The sequence below is a fragment of the Meles meles genome, chromosome 21, assembly GCF_922984935.1.
Source record: "Meles meles chromosome 21, mMelMel3.1 paternal haplotype, whole genome shotgun sequence".
NCBI lineage: Eukaryota > Metazoa > Chordata > Mammalia > Carnivora > Mustelidae > Meles > Meles meles.
Window position 1 is genome coordinate 27,370,618 of NC_060086.1, and position 15,256 is coordinate 27,385,873.

The 15,256-nt window shown below is 36.2% G+C and overlaps 1 protein-coding gene across 1 annotated transcript in view; it reads right to left on the reverse strand.

Annotated features, from left to right (window-relative positions):
• LOC123933607 (phospholipid-transporting ATPase ABCA3-like) overlaps nt 1-15,256 on the reverse strand; it is a 189,307-nt gene that overhangs the window by 148,431 nt on the left and 25,620 nt on the right. Inside the window, exons 9-11 of the mRNA XM_045992947.1 lie at nt 13,779-13,960; nt 10,120-10,257; nt 721-838 (exon numbers count right to left, since the gene is read on the reverse strand). Of these exons, the coding sequence (XP_045848903.1) occupies nt 721-838; nt 10,120-10,257; nt 13,779-13,960 (438 nt within the window). The remainder of the gene's footprint in view (nt 1-720; nt 839-10,119; nt 10,258-13,778; nt 13,961-15,256) is intronic.

A 15,256-nucleotide genomic window follows, 5' to 3' on the forward strand; every position in this document is an offset into this window, starting at 1 on the left:
GTCCATAGTACTCCTTATCCATTCTTCCTTTCTGGTGAATGCAGTGCGTCTAACATATAAACCTATATAAAATATTCTCCCATGGCTTCTTATTGCGGTCAGCATAAATTCTACTCTTCATAGCATGGCTTCCCTCAAACCTTGCATGATTTGACCTCTTGATTATTCCTCTAGCTTTATCTTTTTCTATTATTCAAATTATATCTCTGATCTAGTCAGTTCCGTGCTTTCAAGTCTCCTAGTCTTTGCTTATGTCTATAATATTCTTTGGTTCCATTCATGGACCTTTAGATATCCTATTTCTCTCAGATATGATGACACTTCCCTTTTTCTCACCCCCCCCCCGAGACAGGTTATGTTGCATTCCATTAGGTTAACAGCATCCCACATATAACATCTCCTTTTACACTTATCATGTTAGTTTCAAGTTTCTTTCCTGTATCTCCACCAGTGTACAAAATTGAGGGTAACAACCCTGTAATCATCACTGTATTACCCACTGTATTACCAATTCCTATGAAAAGGATAGGCATATAAATATTTTCATTGAATAAATGAATCAATTTATTACATTACCAAGGGCATCTTGGTTGTAAATAATTAAAGTGTAATAAAAACTGCAACACTGAAATAACAACATACTCAATACCACAAGGTGCTGATTGGTTTGAAGCCTTAGAAAGAACCTGACTTCTGCTCTAAACAGAAATAAATACATACCTATGAGAAGAGACAAAACTGTGGTTTTTCCTGCCCCATTTTGTCCTAGAAGAATAGTGATTTGCCCCTTATATAAATTCAAAGACATGTTGTTTACTACTACTTTGTTACCAAATTCCTGTGAGATAAAAGAAAGAATAAATTGTTATCTATCACTATCAGTTATGAAAGACAAAACACTCATATACTCTACCCTTAGAAGAAACAACATTATAAAACAGGTGAAGGTAGGAGGTACAGGTTTCCAGTTTTGCAAGTCATGGGCATGAAAGGTATAGTACAGAGGATATGGTCAATGATACTATAGTAGCATTGTAGGGTGACAGGTGGTAGCTTGCTGGTGGTGAGTGCAACATAACATACAGACTAGTCAAATAACTATGTTGTCCACCTGAAGCTAATGCAACACTATGAGTCAACTATACTTCAACAAAGAAGTAAAAAAAAGCAACATTATCCTATCAAACTTGTGAAAAAAGATAAGGTGAACAATGAACAACATTTGTAGGTCACTGAATTTGTATATTAGGCAAAATAGGTGTGATCTGGTAAGAAAAATGGAGGCCTTTCTATAGTCTCTGTTGGAAGAGTGTAATATAGTAATTACAGGCTTACTCAATTGTAGTAAGACCTAGGAAACTTCATAAAAGTTGCCACTGATGCCCTGATTTCAGCCAGAAGTTTGGTGATTCACAAGAGCATGCCCAGAAATTCTTGAGATTCTAAGCAGAATTAATACATTTATTAATTTCTGAAGCTGTTTCAAAAAATAGAAATGGAAGGAACACTTTCAAACTCTATGAGGCCAGCATTACCTTGATACCAAAACCAGACAAAGACCCTGTCAGAAAGGAGAATTATAGAGCAATATTCCTGATAAACATGGATGCCAAAATTCTCACTAAGATACTAACCAATAGGATCCAACACTATATTAAAAAGATTATTCACCATGACCAGGTGGGATTATTCCTGCGATGCCAGGGTAGTTTCACATTTTCAAATCAATCCATATGATACACCACATTAATAAAAGAAAGGACAAGAACCATATGATCCTCTCAATTGATGTAGAAAAAGCATTTGACAAAATACAGCATCCTTTCTTGATTAAAATTCTTCAAAATATAGGGATAGAGGGAACATACATTAATATCATAAAAGCCATCCATGAATAGCCCACAGCGAATATCATTCTCAATGGGGAACAACTGAGAGATTTTCCCTAAGGTCAGGAACATGACAGGGATGCCCACTCTCACCACTGCTGTTCAACACAATACTAGAAGTCCTAGCCTCAGCAATCAGACAATGAAGAGATAAAAAGCAAACTGGCAAAGAAAAAGTTAAACTCTCACTCTTTGAAGATGGCATGATACTTCATTTGGAAAATCCTAAAGACTCCACTTCAACAACATGGCAAGATAAAAAATTGATACACAAAAATCAGCTGCATTTCTTTTTTTTTCCATTTTATTTCTTTTCAGTGTTCCAAAATTCATTGTTTATGCACCACACCCAGTGCTCCATGCAATATGTGCCCCCACAATACCCACCACCAGGTTCACCCATCCCCCAACCCTCCTCCCCTCCAAAACCCTCAGTTTGTTTCTCAGAGTCCACAGTCTCTCATGGTTTGACTCCCCCTCAGATTTCACCCATCTCACATCTCTCCATCTCCCAATGTCCTCCATGTTATTCCTCATGCTCCATAACTAATTACAACTTTAATAGACTTTGGCTTCTAGAAAAAGTAGGAATCTAGGAAGCAATTATTATAAACTTTCTACCACTTTTTTACTCCCCTAAATAAAAATTTGTTATAGGACTTCCCCCCTCTTATTTATGGAGTCTTATTATCTATTAAAAGATATGTTAAGCATAGAAATTGTAAGAATATATTTTTGCATCCATGTTCATCAGGGATATTGGTCTGTAATTCTCCTTTGAGAGGGGATTTTCTCTGGTTTTGGGATCAAGGTAATGCTGGCCTCATAGAATGAAATTGGAAGTATTCCCTCCATTTCTACTTTTTGTAACAGTTTCAGAAGAATTTCTGTACACTAACAATGTGATTGAAGAAACAGAAGTGAAGGAATCAATCCCATTTACAATTGCAGCAAAATTCATAAGAGATACCTAGGAATAAACCTAACCAAAGAAGTAAAGGATATATACTCTAGAAACTATAGAACACTTATGAAAGAAATTGAGGAAGACACAAAAAGATGGAAACGCACTCCATGCTCATGGACTGGAAAAATTACATTGTGAAAATGTCTATAGTGCCCAGAGCAATCTACACATTCAGTACAATTCCTATCAAAATTCCATTGGCATTTTTCACAGACCTGGGACAAACAATCCTAAAATTTATATGGAACCAGAAAAGATACCGAATAACCAGGGGAATGTTGAAAAAGAAAACCAAAACTGGGAGCATCACTTCATCCTATATTGCCTGACTTCATCCTATATTGCAAAGCTGTTATCAATAAGACAGCATGGTACTGGCACAAAACAGGCACATAGATCAATGGAACAGAACAGAGAGCCCAGATATGGACTCTCAAATAATTTTCAACAAAGCAGGAATGAATATCCAATGGAAAAAAGATAGTCTCTTCAATAAGTGGGGCTGGAAAAATTGGACAGCCACAAAGAGAAGAATGAAACTGAACTACTTTCTTACATCGTATACAGAGATAAACTCAAAATGGATGAAAGACTTCAGTATGGGGAAGGAATCCATCAAAATTCTAGAGAAGAACACAGGCAGCCACCTCATCAACATCAGCCACAGCAATTTCTTGCAATACACATCTCTAAAGGCAAAGGAAACAAAAGCAAAACTGAACTATTTGGACCTTATCAAGATAAAAAGTTCTGCACAGCAAAGGACATAGTCAACAAAACTAAAAGGTAACCTATGGAATGGGAGAAGATATTTACAAATGACAGGACAGATAAAGGACTGGTATCCAAGATCTATAAAGAACTTCTCAAACTCAACATCTGAAAAACAAAAAATCCAGTCAAAGAATGGGTAGAAGACATGAACAGACATTTCTAAGAATACATACAAACAGCCAACATGAAAAAAATGAAAAAACATGAAAAAAATGCTCCATATTACTTGTCATCAGGAAAATATATATCAAAACCACAATGAGATACCACCTTACCCCAGTTAGAATGGCAAAAATTAACAAGTCAGGAAACAACAAATGTTGGAAAGGTTGTAGAGAAAGGTGACCCCTCTTACACTGTTGGTGGAAATGCAAGCTGGTATAGCCACTCTGGAAAACAGTATGGAGTTTCCTCAGGATGTTCAAAATAGAGCTACCCTATGACTCAGGAATTGCACTACTGGGTATTTACCCCAAAAATACAGATGTAGTGAAAGAAGGGGCACATGCACCCCAATGTTCATAGCGGCAATGTCCACAATAGCCAAACTATGGAAGGAGCTGAGATGTCCTTCAACAGATGAATGGATTAAGAAGATGTGGTTCATATATAGAATGGAGTATTAGTCAGCCATCAGAAAGGATGAATACCTACCATTTACAATGATATGGATGGAACTACAGGAGATTATGCTAAGTGAAATAAGTCAAGCAGAGGAAGACAATATCATATGGTTTCACTCATATGCATAATATAAGGAATAGTGAGGAGTATTGCAGGGACAAGGAGAAAAAACTGATTGGGAAGAAATCAGGGAGGGAGACAAACCATATGAGACTCTTGACTCCAGGAAACAAATTGATAGTTGTGGAAAGGGAGGTGAGTGGGGGGATGGGGTAACTGGTTGATGGGCAGTAAGGAGGTCATGTGAAGTGATGAGCACTGGGTGTTATATGCAACTAATATATTATTGAACTTTACAAGAAAACTACTAATGTATTATTTGTTGGCTAACTGAATTTAAGTTAAGAAGAAAAGAAGATAAAAACTAAAAAGAAACATAACTTATAGTGATAAAAACTGTAATTTCTAAAATGAAAATATAATTGATGATATTTACAAATGCAGGTTAGATGCTGCAAAAGAAAAAAGATAAAGAGAGAGGGAAGATGGTGGAGGAGTAGCCGACTGATACGACATCATGTCTCAGGAGTTCAGCTACATAGTTATCAAACCATTCTGAACACCTACAAACTCAACAGGAGATAGAAGAGAAGAGCAGCAATTCTAGGAACAGAAAATCGACCACTTTCCGGAAGGTAGGACGTGCGGAGAAGTGAATCCAAAGCAACGGAAAGATAGACCACGGTGGGGCGGGGCTGGTTCCCAGCAAGCAGTAGAGCAGCGCAGCACAAAATCAGAAAATTTAGAAGTCTGCTCCACTGAGAGACATCACTCTAGACGGTAATTGGGGGTGGAACCCTCGTGGAGAGTGTGGTCTCAGGTCCCGCGGGGTCACAGAAAGATCGGGAATATCTGAGTGTGGCAGAACTCCCAGGTATCAGAGTGGGGAAGCCGACTACAGAGACAGAGATGAGGAGTGAGCTTTCAGATCGGGGTTACATTAAGCCATGATCCAAGGCACAGTCGGGCCACTGCTCTTCAAGGAGGGACCCCACAAGTGACAAATCCAGGGAGACTCACCTTCCTCCTCTGGGAGGAGCAGCGTGGCAGGAATCTCCTGGGTTTGGAGATTCTAAACAGGGCTGTGCACCAGAGATAGAAACACTCGGTTACAGGCTGGGTGAGCACAGAGTGTGGCCGGAGACCAGGGAGACAGGAGTGATTGATGGCTTATCTCTGAGGACACACTGAGGAGTGGGACCCTGAGCTCTCAGCTCTTCCAGACTGGAGATTAGAAGGCCACCATTTTCATTCCTGTCCTCCAGAGCTTTATGGAAAGCATTCAGGGAACAAAAGCTCCTGAGACCAAACCCAAGCAGATTACTTAGCCTGGCCCCTGGCAAGGGTGGTGCAATTCTGCCTGGGGCAAAGACATTTGAGAATCACTGCAACAGGCCCCTCCCCCCAGAAGATTATCAAGAAAATTCAGCCAAGACCAAACCCACCAATCTAGGAGAACAGCAGAACTTCAGAGCTAAGGGGAAAGCAATGCAAATAATTCATGGCTTTTCCCCCATGATCCTTTAGTCTTGCAAAGTTAAATTTTTTTTATTTTATTTTTCTTATTCCATTTTTTTTTAACTTTCCTCTTTCCTCTTTTAATGTTTTTTAACTAGTTTATCTTAACAATACCTTTCTTTAAAAAAAGTCTTTTTAAACTTTCATTGTTATAGTCCTATTTTATCCTTTCATTGTATTAAACCTTATTTTTTGTATACATATAGGTATTTTCTAAAAAGTTTTGGGATACAAATTCTTCTAATAGATCAAAATATACCCTAAATTAAGCACAGAATTTTGTTCTGGTCTTCAGCCTGAGCACATGCGCTCCTCTTTTTTTTTCCTTTACCAATTTACCTTATCAATTCCTTTTTTAGAATTTTTTAAAAATTTTTCACCTTTATAGTCATATTCCTTCCCTTCAATGTATTTACCCTTATTTTTGTGTGTGTGTATATATATGTGTATACACACACACACACACACAAATAAGGGTAAATACATTATATGTATCTTTTTAAAATTTTCATCTTTATAGTCATATTCCATCCCTTCAATGTATTTACCCTTATTTGTGTGCGTGTATGTGTATATGTATATACATACACACACATAAATATATATATATATATTTTTTTTTTCTTTCTTTAAAATTTTGGGAGGTAGCTTCTTCTAAGAGACCAAAATACACCCAAAGTCAAGTGGGTGGCTCTGTTCTATTCACCAGTCATATATATATGTGGCACACACACACACACACACACACATATATATATATATATATATATATTTAATTTCTTTTTCCCCCCCTTTCTTCTCCCCCCAGTCTTGGGTCTCTTCTGATTTGGTTAACATACATTTTTCTGGGGTCTTTGGAACCCTTTTAGTATTTTATTCTCTCATTCATATATTCTTTTTTTCCCATTTTTAATTATTATTGGTTTCTTTAAATAATTCTTTTATAAACATATAACATATTAGCCCCAGGGGTCATTCATATATTCTAATCTGGATAAAATGACAAGGTGGAAAAACTCACCACAAAAATAAAAACAAGAGGCAGTACCAACCGCTAGGGACCTTGGTCCCTACAGACCAATATGGACATTGGTAATATGTCAGAACTAGAGTTTAGAATGATGTTTCTCAAGGTGCTAGCTGGGCTCGAAAAAGGCATGGAAGATATTAGAGAATACCTTTCTGAATAAAAAAATCCCTTTCTGGCGAAATAAAAGAACTAAAATCTAACCAAGTTGAAACTGAAAAAGCTATTAATGAAGTGGAATAAAAAATGGAGGCTCTTACTGCTGGGATAAAAAAGGCAGAAGAGAGAATTAGTGATATAGAAGACCAAATGATGGAGAATAAAGAAGCTGAGCAAAGGAGAGACAAACAACTACTGGACCATGAGGGGAGAATTTGAGAGATAAGTGATACCATAAGATGAAACAACATTAGAATAATTGGGATTTCAGAAGAAGAAGAAAGAGTGAGGGGGAAGAAGGTATATTGGAGTGAATTATAGTAAAGAATTTCCCTAATACGGCAAAGGGAACAAACATCAAAATCCAGGAGGTACAGAGAGCCCCCTCAAAACCAATAAAAATAGGTCTATACCTTGTCATCTAAAAGTAAAACTTACAAGTCTCAGTGACAAAGGGAAAATCCTGAAAGAAGCTCAGTATAAGAAGTCTGTAACATACAATGGTAGAAATATTAGATTGGCAGCAGACTTATCCACAGAGACCTGGCAGGCCAGAAATGACTTGGCATGATATATTCAGAGCACTAAATGAGAAAGACATGCAGACAAGAACTATATCCAGCTAGGTTATCACTGAAATAGAAGGAGAGATAAAAAGCTTCCAGGACAAACAAAAATTAAAAGGATTTGCAAACACTAAAGCAGCCCTACAGGAAATATTGAAAGGGGTCCTCTAAGCAAAGAGAGAGCCTAAAAGTAGTAGACCAGAAAGGAACAGAGACAATATACAGTAAGTCATTTACAGACAATACAATGGCACTAAATCTGTATCTTTCAATAGTTACCTGGAATATAAATGGGCTAAGTGCCCCAATCAAAAGACACAAGGTATCAGAATGGATAGAAAAATAAAACCCATCAATATGCAGTCTATAAGAAACTCATTTTAGATCCAAAGACACCTCCAGATTTAAAGTGAGGGGGTGGAAAACAACTTACCATGCTAATGGACATCAAAGGAAAGCTGAGGTGGCAATCCTTATATCAGACAAATTAGATCTTAAGCCAAAGACTATAATAAGAGATGGGGAAGGACACTATATCATACTCAAAGGGTCTGTCCAACAAGAAGATCCAACCATTTTAAATATCTATGCCCCTAACGTGGGAGCAGCCAACTATATAAACCAATTAAAAACAAAATCAAAGAAACACATCAACAATAGTACAATAATAGTAGGGGACTTTAACACCCCCCTCACTGAAATGGACAGATCATCCAAGCAAAAGATCAACAAGGAAATAAAGGCCTTAAAAGACACACTGGACCAGATGGACATCACAGATATATTCAGAACATTCCATCCCAAAGCAACAGAATACACAGTCTTCCCTAGTGCACATGGAACATTCTCCAGAATAGATCACATCCTGGGTCACAGATCAGGTCTCAACCTATATCAAAAGTTTGGGATCATTCCCTGCATATTTTCAGACCACAATGTTCTGAAACTAGAACTCAATCACAAGAGGAAAGTTGGAAAGAACTCAAATACATGGAGGCTAAAGAGCATCCTACTAAAGCATGAATGGTCCAACCAGGAAATTAAAGAAGAATTGAAAAAAAATTCCTGGAAACAAATGAAAATGAAAAACAACTGTTAAAATTATGTGTGACAGAGCAAAGGTGGTCCTGAGAGGAAAATATATAGAGATACAGCCTTTCTCAAGAAACAAGAAAGGTCTCAAGTACACAACCTAACCCTACACCTAAAGAGCTGGAGGAAGAACACAAAGAAAGCCCAAATCCAGCAGGAGAAGAGAAATAATAAAGATCAGAGTAAGGAAATAGAAACCAAAAGAACAGGAGCTGGTTCTTTGAAAGAATTAATAAGATTGATAAACCCCTGGCCAGACTTATCAAAAAGAAAAGAGAAAGGACCAAAATAAATAAAATCATGAATGAAAAGAGAAGAGATCACAACCAACACCAAAGAAATACAAACAATTATAAGAACATATTTTGAGCAACTTTACGCCAGCAAATTTGACAATCTGGAAGAAATGGATGCATTCCTAGAGACATATAAACTACCAAAAGAGAACCAGAAAGAAACTGAAAACCTGAAAAGACACATAACCAGTAAAGAGATTGAAGCAGTAATCAAATATCTCCCAACAAACAAGAGCCCAGGGCCAGATAAGAAACATTTTTTTAAGAAAATCTACTACAATTTGGTAAATGCTTGCTGTTTTTAACATGCTAGTCTAGTTTCTCATTCTAGGAATTATTCTAGTTTACTCCTCTTCCTTCAGTGTCCTCCCACCCCCCAGTATTCTCAGTTCTGTTGGCAATCTCTTGGATCTGTCCATTTGTCTTCATATACACTTCCACAACCCTTATCCAATTCTTATTTCTTATAAAAAGTAGCATCCAGTCTTCTTTTCCCCATTCTTCTCCTTTTCAACTCCCCACCCTTCAACACCGTTTTCCATACTGTAGCCAAAATGATCTTTAAAACACGTGTATCATATTCCTCTAGTGATCACCAATCAATGGCTTTCCAATGAAGCTATTTACTATCATTCTTTTGCCTCCAAATATACTGACTTCTTTTTGCTCCTCAAATACATGGAGATATTTCTCACCTCAGTTCATTGAATTTGCTATTTGCTGACTGTGGGTATTATTCTTTTCTTACTTAGCTTTTCAAAAAAATTAGCTCTACTCATTCTTCAGATCTCAGCTCAAAGGTCATCTCCTCAGAGAGATTTCCCTTTAACTACATTTAGTGTCATCCTCCGCACTTACACTCAGATGTGACTATGGTACCTAGCTTATTTTCTTCACAGAATTTATTACAAAATTGAAATATCACTTGTTGCCAAGCCCATCAGAGGAGATTAAAAGCATGATGAAGTAAATACTATATTGTAAAGATATATCTATGCATTCTATGGATCTCTTAAATTACAATTATACTGATTATGACCCATTCATTATTAAGCATATTATTTTCTAGAAATGGCCAGTTACAAATCCAGGGCATAGTATATGGCTTTCAGTCTTTGCAGGAAAAAGAGACCTTTGAAATAAATACCTTGTGCAAATGTTTGATCTGGATACCTGCCACCAAAGTAGTAGGTTCAGGCTCAAAATACTGGTTTGGAGTTTCCCCACAGTTTTTCATCTCTTCTTCTTTCCTTCTAATCTTTGGTTCACCAAACCAGTAGGAGTGCTACAAAGAAAGCCAAAATGTAATTACTAGGATGAACTTTCAGAAATGAAGCATTTCATCTGAACAGATCTATAATGAATAAAAAAGTGACTGAGTTAGTAATCAAAATGTGCCTACAAAGAAAAGTCCAGGACCAGATATCATTACTGGTACCAAGCATTTAAACAAGAGTTAACAAAAATTGTTCTCTAAGCCTTTCAAAAATGTAAGAGAAAGGAACATTTTCTAACTCATTCTGTGAGCTCAGTATTACTTGAAAAGCAAACTCCAAAGTCAGACAGACATCACAAGGAAAATAAACTACAGACCAATATCCCTTACCAATACAGATTTTAAAATCTTCAAAAAATACTTGTAAACTAAATCTAATAGCATATCAAAAGGAATATTCATCATGGCAAAGTAGGATTTATCCTAGGAATTCAGACTGGTTTAACATACAAAAACCAATCAATGAAATATATCACACTAATAGAACAAATGGAACATGATCATTTCAACTGATACAAATAAAGCCTCTGACAAAGTGTTTCATGATAAAAAACACTTAGAATATAAGGAACAGTTTCTTGAAATTCATCAGGGAACTTATGAAAAACCCACAGCTTAGTCTTCAATAGTGAAAGACTTAAGCTTTTCCTCTAAAATCAGGAATAAGACAAGGATACCTGATTTCATCCTTGCTATTCACAGAAATAAGAGATATCCAAACTGGAAAGAAAGAAGTAAAACTGTCTATATTTGAAGATAATGTGATTCTACATACTGATGTGCCTAAAGAATCCTCTCCTATATATACTATTAGAGCTAATAAACAATTCAGCAAAGAGGCAAGATACAAGATCAACATGTATACATCAGTTGCGAACTATGAACAATACGAAAAGAAAATCCTGTTCTAACAATTCTATTTATGATAGCATCCAAAAGAGTAAAATACTTGGGAACAAAGTTAGAGAGGTGAACGACTCATATACTGAAACTATAACACCTCAATGAAAGAATTTAAAGACAATATAAATAGAAAGCTAAAAAAGGAAGTTAGTTCATAGACTGAAAGGCAATATTTTTCTGGTGGTGTGGAGGGGGGATGATTCTGAGATCATCACTGTGTGCTTTGCACTGATTCCCAGAGTTCTTTGCATCATAGGTCTCCAGGGGCCCACAGTGCTGACATGTTCTTTCCTGGCTGCTTTCCTTTCCTGTCTCATTTCCCCTCTTTCTGATCCTTCCAAATAAATTTCAAACCCTGTGAGAGATAGCATTTTTAATACAGCACTACTACTTAAAGCAATCAACAGATTCACTGTAATTCCTATAAACATTCTAATGGTTACTTTTACAGATATAGAGAAACTGATCTCAAGTTCTTATGGACTCCAGGACCTTCTAATAGCCAAAACAATCTTGAAAAAGAAGAGAAAAAGCTGGATGACATTTTCAGATTTTAAAACTTACTATAAAACTATAGTAATGAAACAGTGTGGAATTGACATAAAATAGATGTATATAGGTCAATGCAATAAATTTAAGTATGCAAGAATGAAACCATACATTTATGGTCAATTTATTTGCAACAAGGGTGCTAAGACCATTCAATGGGGAAAAACAATCTTTTCAAAGAATAGTATTGGGACAAAAGGATATCCACAGCCAAAACAATGAAGCTGAATCCCTATCTCATACTATATGAAAATTAACTCAAACTTGATCAGTAATCTAAATTTAACAGATAAAACCATAAAATTCTTTTTTTAAAACCATCAAATTCTTAGAAGAACACAGGTATAAATTTTGATGACTTTGGATTAGATATGACACAAAATTCACAACCAACAATTTTTTATTGGTTTTAATCAAAATTAAAAAATTATTGTGCATGAAAGAGTACTACAAAGAGAATGAAAAGATAGCCCAGAGTATGGAATAAAGTATTTGTAAATCATGTATCTGAGAAGGCTCTACTGTCCAGAATATATATTAAAAAACGTCACAGAGTTTGAATAGACATTTCTGTAAGTAACATATCCAATGGCCAAGAAGCAAGCCCATGAAAATATCTCAACATGATTAATCATTAGGGAAATGCATATCAAAACCATGAGACCATTTTATACTCACAAGGATGGCCATAATAAAGGAAAAAGAATAAAAAAGTGTTTTGAGGCTGTGGAGAAATTGGAACCCTGGTACGTTTCTTGTGGGAATGTACAAATGGTGCAGTCACTGCAGAAAACAGTTTAGTGATTACTGAAAACACGAAACAGAATTATCCTAAGTACTAGCAATTCTACTCCAAGGTATATTCCCAAAAGAACTGAAACAGGTACACAAGCAAATATTTATAGATAAATATTCCTAGCAGCACGATTCAAACAGCCAAACGATGTCCTACATTTCTAACTACAGGTTGATAAAGGAATTGTCCTATATACTTACAATGGAATGTTATTCAGTAATCAGAAAGAATGAAGTGCTGATACATATTCATGGATAAACTTCAAAAACATTATGTTAAGTGAAAGAAGCTGAATAGTCACATATTATATTTTATTTATACAAGACATCCAGAATAGTAAGTCCATAGAAAAAGAAAGCTGATTCGTGGCTCCTAGGGGCTTTGGGATAGGGAAAAATGGGATGTGACTTCTTAATGGGTATAAGGCTTTATTTTTGGGGGGCGGTGATAAATATTTTGGAACTAGATATGTGCAAGTACATTGTAACTTCCACTGTTTTATTCCACTTCAAAATGGTTAATTTTATTAATTTTAACATGAATTTCATTGGAATTAAAAATTTTAATGTGAAAAAAGAAATGAAGTACTCTAAGAACTTGAAAAAACACTGGCTCGGTTACTTTGTGGCTATTGCATACTTCAAGGGATTGAACTTTGCAGCAAAATTGTGTATGATTTATATCTCTAGGATTAGAAGTAAAAATTGTTTTGAAATGTTAGTGTTCAGGAAGAAGAGAGAAAACGGAATTATTCAACAATGAAATCACAGCCAATGCATTTTATCACACTCAGAATACTTTCTTTGTACTGTATATTATTCAGGAATAACGTGGAGGGCAAGATGCAGAAACTCTTCCACTCTAAGTAAACTGGTCTACTCCTTGAAAGTAAACAGGTGGTAAGGACAGAGATACAGGAAATACCCAATCCTCTACTTACTAGGATCTAAGAAATCATTGCATGTTATTTAGCTGGGAAAATATTCTGCAGACTTTCAGGTTTCTTTATCCTTCAATCTAATTTACTATGTACCATGTAGCTGAAGAAGAGTTCTATTACTCACAATTTTTAAATGTATGGGGTTTCAGTGTCTTATCCACAGATATGCATTTGCATATGTGGAAGGTTTTAAGAGATCAAGAAATAGCTAGCATTTTCATATGGCTGGCATGCACAGGAAAATTATTCTGCATCTGACCTTCTGATTTGCCTATATATGTTAAAAGAAATGGGCTCAAAAGGACTATGACTTTTTATAACAACAACAGCATTAGTACTCACCATAAGAAAAAAGTACCATGGTTGGGGCACGCCATACTGCCCTGGAAAGACAGTTTCTATATACCAGGTCACAAGGCCATACAAGAAAGCGTCAAGTAAAAGCATTAACAAAATATAGCCAAACATGAGATTATCCTCAAGGTTGACTGGTGTCCAAATATTATTCCATCTAATACCAATTTCTGAAATAAAAAGGAGATATAATGGATGACAGCTCTGTGAAACAGCAAAGAAAAAAGTTGATACTCTAAATCCTGTTGCTGTGAATTATCTATATGTTAATACCCTTATTATTTAAGTCTTCTAAGAAAATGATAGAGTATGTAATAATATTGGGTTCTTCTGACCTCGATTTACAATCTACAAAAATAAATAGGAATGACTGAGACAAAGTCAATGAATGAAACAATAATAACAAAAATGGCAAGAAAAGAGCAAGTCTATTAGATCCTATTTTTCTATCCCTTCATACTACATTCACATTTAAACTACCATCAGGGTACACAAATCTGGAAAAATATTCAACAGCACTAGAAATGGATGCTGACTACAAAGCAGAAGAAAAAAGAGGTTTTGCTTAAATATAGTTCTGGGGCACCTGGGTAGCTCAGTTGGTTAAGTGTCCAGCTCTTGATTTTGGCTCAGGTCATGTCAGGGTCGTAAGATCCAGCCCTGCACTGGGCTCCATAGGGGTGTGGAGCTTGCTTGATTCTCTCTTTCCCTCTCCCTCTGCTCTTTCTCCCCCACTCACACACATGGCACATACAACTCTCTCTAAATCAATTAATAAATAAAGTTCTGATAGAAGAGAAAAAGAAAGTCATTTAAAAAGTTATCCTTTGTTCTATTTCTTCTATTTTTGGACAAAGTGTAGCATAACTGAAAAAGCATGGGGGCTTGCAGTGAACTCCTAATTCAAAGACATTTCATGAATATGGTCAGTGAAACATGTCCTTTCTTCAGCTTTAGCCTCCCTTTCCTATAGATCAACGCCATCAGAATATTCATTAGCACTGTGTATTTGAAAAGCTATAAAAAAGTAATAGTTTAAGAAAAAGTATTTAGTAGGGACGCCTGGGTGGCTCAGTTGGTTAAGTGGCTGCCTTCGGCTCAGGTCATGATCCCAGTGTCCTGGGATCGAGTCCCACATCCGGCTCTGTGCTCTGCGGGGAGCCTGCTTCTCTCTCTGTCTCTGCCTGCCACTCTGTCTGCCTGTGCTCGCTCTCGCTCTCTCTCTCTCTCTGACAAATAAATAAATAAAAATCTTAAAAAAAAAAAGTATTTAGTAGAGTTAAAAATTATCAAGATGAAAGCCATTTTGAGAGAGAGTGAACAGCAAATTAGAAACAACAACAACAAAGGTAGAATGCAATTTTAGGAAGTCTGCTGTACCTTGAGAAATCCTCCCAGCCAGAACACAATAGGAGTTCGTGAAAGAGAAAATATAGAAAACAATAACTAAATAAAATAAACTAACC